The sequence below is a fragment of the Triticum aestivum genome, chromosome 2A (assembly GCF_018294505.1).
Source record: "Triticum aestivum cultivar Chinese Spring chromosome 2A, IWGSC CS RefSeq v2.1, whole genome shotgun sequence".
NCBI lineage: Eukaryota > Viridiplantae > Streptophyta > Magnoliopsida > Poales > Poaceae > Triticum > Triticum aestivum.
The window spans coordinates 736,558,739-736,563,901 of NC_057797.1; the positions used below are offsets into that span (position 1 = coordinate 736,558,739).

Here is a 5,163-nt window from a genome sequence, read left to right on the forward strand (position 1 = left end):
CTCATTTGTTGTCCTTTTCGTATTCGTAATAAATAGCTTTGCTGATTATGATGGGTTTGCTGATAATAAATAGCTCACCATGGCCGTTACGCAAAAACATGCTTGCCTACAAGATGACTAAAAGAGGGTTGACAGCCAGGCCAGAAGATGTTATCACTCTAAGGCAAATCCAGGTCCAAACAAAATAAATTTGATTGAACCAAACAAAATAAATTTGATTGAACAATGAAAAAAATGCATATGCACAAACTAAGTTGCTGGATGTCTCTACAAACCTGAAGTTGAGTTCATATGCAATTCTTCGTGAATTTCTGGTTCTGCAGGCACAGATTTATCTCCACTGTGGTCGACAGCCTCTTCCATTGCACTGAGACAGTTCAATATTGTTAGCGACAGAGCAGTATGTAGCAAATGCAGCAAATCTGCGTTAAACAGTGCACCCTTCTTTAATACAAAAGCCAACCTTGTGAGAGGCACAGGATTCCCATGTGGCACCTCATCTGCATTCCCCTGTGGTACCTCATCTGCACCACAAAAACCATTCAAGAATACATTAGACCAGGATACTCAATTATTCATGTAGTTCAACAATTACATTAATTCAAACATGGTTATAGCAAACTGAGCAGAATTTCATCAAAACTAAAAAAAAATGGCAAAGGGTCTACCAGGATGAACATCAGATGCAACATGGCATTCTTGGACAAGATTTCCACTTTCCTTCGGTGCAGCGTCCACAGAATCAACAGCACCCTAAAATAAGAGAAATGAACTGATAAATAAGAGGAATTATTTATAGTTGCAAAAGGCACTGTAGATAATGTTTTGCAGGGCCATGCTTATACAAACATATAAAGATTCAACACTTCGCCGGTGTATCTAAATTACTGCCATGGATACAGGAAAACTCACGACTCACATGGTTTCCATCTTTAGTTGGTGAAACAGGTAAGGAGCACTCATTGGCTGGTTCTGCTGCAGCAACTTTATCAGAACCTAAATTACATGAAACAAATTAGTCGTTGACAGCCAAAAGACATGTTCTTCATAATCGGAGTATGCAACATGAGTGATTCGGCGTCATAAAAAGCTCAGGTGGGTAAAGAAGAAATCTCACCTTCATAACCCTGTACATTCTGTCCAACTTCATCACGAGTACCCGGCGATAATATAGAGACACCATTATCAAACAATCTGGAAGTAGAACCATGGTGCCTCGACTTAGAAGCTTCTGCAGTTTCAGAAAATTTAATGTGATCTCTTCGCAAATCAAAGTTTTCCCAGAAGTTGGAACTGGAAAGGAAGTCTTCCTTGGTGTCGACCTTCAGAAAGAAAAACACTTATAAGTGAAAATGCAAGAATAGTTGACAGTATATAACAAGTTCTGGTGAAATAATAGAAATAAAGCATGCAACATGCCAACATGTGACTGCACAATTTTCATGCCATATTAACATGCTTATATCAAATACGGTCACAATGTTATATTCTGAAATTTAATGAATGTCTACAGCCAATAGCAAATGAAACAATGTGTTCAAAGAAAGCCCATGCACAAACAGTTAAGCAGCAATACAGAGTTCATATGTACCTCATTCAAGACTACAGAATACTGATCACCAAAAATAATGTAGCAGATGTTACAGAGTTCCTACTAATCCAAATAATCCCTCAAAACTAGGCTGAGCATAATTGAAAATTCCAGCAATTCCATTGTGACCTGGCAGAAAACTGGTGTTCCTATATTTTGAATTACCTTTGATGATGAGAAGTATTTGGATCCTTCTTCATCATTAATATGTACTCCACCGGAGGGTGGTGATTTAAATCTCCGACTGCCTAATAAAGGGGACTGCCATGGTGGCAATGACTGCATGTATGATTTTGCTAAATCGACAGGAGAACCCTTGTCAGATTTGAGGTCCTGCATGAGATGCCAAGCCATTTAGGTAAACAACAGAAGCAACCAAGATAAACATTCAGTTATGCAATCACCTAAGAGTTCAAGGCTATAACCGTTAGAAAAGAAAATACATCAGCACTCACAGCATTAAGCACATCAGTGTTTAATGTGCAAGGTCCATGATCTTCAGGCTTTGAGCCTAATCCCTGCCTTTTCTCTTCCAACCATTTCTTTGCTTCCATAACTGCTGCACTACATAGCTCAGGTGATGCTCGGAGAGGAGAGCCAGGAGAAAAGTTACCAGGTCCGGTACTCAAAAATGGACCTGACCCAGGGCCATTTCTATTGCGATTCAAGGAACGCCAAGCTCCAGTAAAATCATGGCCATTCCTGCTTGGGGTTTCTTTTGGTGTCCCATGCTCATAGGCTTCAGGAAATGCTGAATCTGTAACACGTGACTGTAATAGCTTTACCATCTTATCACATTCATCCCTGAAAAATGAACAGCAATAATTCAGAGGGAAAGTAGTCGATACGATAGAGCTTATTCAAGAAATCAAGGCCTAAACTTTGTGTATCTACCAAATATAAACAATCAAAATGTCTCAGAAACAAATAGTATGCATAACAGTTACTTAAGTCAGGATTAGATCCATAGTGCTTCGAACTACACTCTTTTCTTAACCGTGCACTGCTAAAGAGAAATATGTCGCTGCAGTTCATTATAGAAAGCTCTTGCTGACATCAGTTTCAATTGACAAAACATAAACTAGATTCAAATTAAGAAGCTCACGAGACCTACATCAGTTCCGATAGACAAAACAAAAACTAGATTCTTTTACTACTAATATAAGTATATCATTATAGAAGTTTACAAGACAAACAGCAGTTTTTACTGAAGAAACACAAGCTAAATTCTTTACCACTGAATTCTACTCCCTCTGTCATAATATAAGAGCGATTTTTACACTACATTAGTGTGAAAAACGCTTTTATATTACAGGACAGAGGGAGTAATTCATAGTGGCTGTCCAAAAAAGAAGGAAACTAGCTATACATGTTAGCGCGTGTATAAAAGAATAATATACTCCAGTTACCTTGAAAATGTTTCCTTCATAACCATTTCCTCAATGGCAAGCTTTGATTTTCTGTAAGAAACTATTGTTCCATGATTATCATGGGCATCTTCATTTCCATCTGCGCAGATACTTCTAATTAACACATTTGTAACATATCTAAAAAAATCCAACTGAATGTGAAGTTGTGAGCTGCACTAGATGGCAGTGTGAGGACAGATCAAACAGAAGAGATGGTTTGATGCAATTGAGGCCAAAGTTTTACATGTGAAACAAACTAATATCACTCTGTCCCAAAATGTCTCAACTTTGTACTAACTTTAGTACAAAGTTTGTACTAAAGTTAAGACACTTATTTTGGGACGGAGGGTGTGATGGAACAGCATTCTAGTATATGTAAAATGGCCCCAGCTTACAAAGAAGGAATATATATTAATCTTCCACCTGCCAGAGCTAACTCTCCCTTATTCATTTCAAATACCTCCGAAGTAGCTTCCTACTGCAAGTCTGACCAAAGCTCTTGACTGAGGTATGTTCAGAAAAATAATTACTAGCTTCAATTTTCAAATTCCACAACAAACGGTGGGAACTTTAAGGTTTTCGAATTCGTCATCGTTTTATCCCCAATTCCACCTAGCCAGACAAAATCCTTACTCTACCGCAATCTATCGGTCGCTCGGCACTTCTGCTGCACCATTACTGCCAACAGTGGCCGCGGAGCAGCCAGATTCAAAAACTAGTACTCTAATTTGAGAAGTCAAAACCGAAACCCTAGGTCGCGACCCGCGACTGAAGCCCTCGCGCAGCACCAACTTGCCCATTATAGGTTACCCCGTCCACTACTGGCAGGTCTAAGTGAACGACTGAGCGCACTAGGTCCGGAGCTCACTACACGGAGAGGGCGAGAAGCGGAGACAATGGGGAAATGGGGAAGGGGAAGCAACTCACCGGAGTCCTGCTCGGAGCCGTCCTCCTCCTCCTCCTCCTCGTCCCCGGAGGCCTGCTCCTCGGACGAGGAGAAGAGCACGGAGGATATGACCCGCTTGGCCCCGGTCACGATGGTGGAGAGCCACCCGGGGCTCCTTCCCCCCTCCGCCGGCACCAGCCCGCCCTCCTCCGGCGAGAGGCGGCGGCGCTTGCCCCGCCCGGATCCGGATCCGTCGCCGTCGTCCCCCTCGTGCTCCGGCGATCGCCGCCGGCGAGCCCTAAAGAGGGACGCCATGGGAGCGGGCGAGGGGAGAGAGAGCGCGCGCGGGGTAGGGGAGCGTGTGACGCGAGGGGAATCCGAACGGGAAACGTGAGGAGGCGATTTTTGGAAGCGACGTCGGCGAAACTGCTACGGCCACCGCTTTAAACGGGCCGCGCGCGGCCGCGCCGCCCCCATGACGCGCGGGCCCGCCCCGCGCGGCCGGCCCACCCGCAGGGACTGCGAGGGTGAGCCGGTTGCGGCGCGCGGAGGTAAATGGGACAAACTTTATCGGCTACTGGTTGTTGGCCTGCGCAAAGTGAAGCGCGCATTAACTGCTGCTAATCGTAATCCACAGTGGATTTGCTGTCGTACCCCTCGCATGAGGAGGAGGGCCCGCCGCGAAGTCGATTATTTCGGGCCCACTTGGCTGTGACGTGTGTGGTAGTATTGGTTGCTCGAGAGGTTGTGTGTACGGGTGAGTAATGCTAACTGGTAACCTCCGTCCAGATTCCGATGTGTGGGAACAGCGACGGTGCGTAGGTTTGGGTAAATGCATGAGAAGTGGGGCCGGGTACTGCAGCGGATGGATAGGCTTCGGCCTGTGGGTGGTGGAATCTTGGGTTGGGTACTTGGGCGGGTGGACGAATGTTTTTTCTTCGGGGGAGGGGAAAGGTGAAGGGTGGAGTGTGGCGGATGGGAAAATGTTCGTTCGGGCCTGTCCTGCAAGCCGCCGTATGCAGCGAATCACGTCTTGCGATTTTTCGAAAACAACTACGAGCGGCAACGTATTTTTCTTCCTGGGCTAGACTGTTCATTTGGGCCGACTTATCTTGGTCGAGACTCGAGACACATGTAGCTTTTGTCACAATTCTCAAAAAAAAAAGTAGTTTTGTCACAAACTCAAACTGAAGCTTTGAATGAGCAGTTGAGCACCCAAAGATGCATTGGGAAACTGAGGAGTACCATCAGTGATCCGGAAATACTTTGTTATTCAA

General features: G+C 44.4%; 1 protein-coding gene across 1 annotated transcript in view; it reads right to left on the minus strand.

The window, feature by feature from the left end:
* LOC123190701 (uncharacterized) overlaps positions 1-4,305 on the minus strand; it is a 6,610-nt gene extending 2,305 nt beyond the window's left edge. Inside the window, exons 1-9 of the mRNA XM_044603399.1 lie at positions 3,928-4,305; positions 3,001-3,100; positions 2,047-2,395; positions 1,757-1,924; positions 1,118-1,322; positions 920-996; positions 669-753; positions 464-524; positions 276-367 (exon numbers count right to left, since the gene is read on the minus strand). Of these exons, the coding sequence (XP_044459334.1) occupies positions 276-367; positions 464-524; positions 669-753; positions 920-996; positions 1,118-1,322; positions 1,757-1,924; positions 2,047-2,395; positions 3,001-3,100; positions 3,928-4,201 (1,411 nt within the window). The 5' untranslated portion in view covers positions 4,202-4,305. The remainder of the gene's footprint in view (positions 1-275; positions 368-463; positions 525-668; positions 754-919; positions 997-1,117; positions 1,323-1,756; positions 1,925-2,046; positions 2,396-3,000; positions 3,101-3,927) is intronic.
* Between the last annotated feature and the right edge of the window lie 858 nt (positions 4,306-5,163).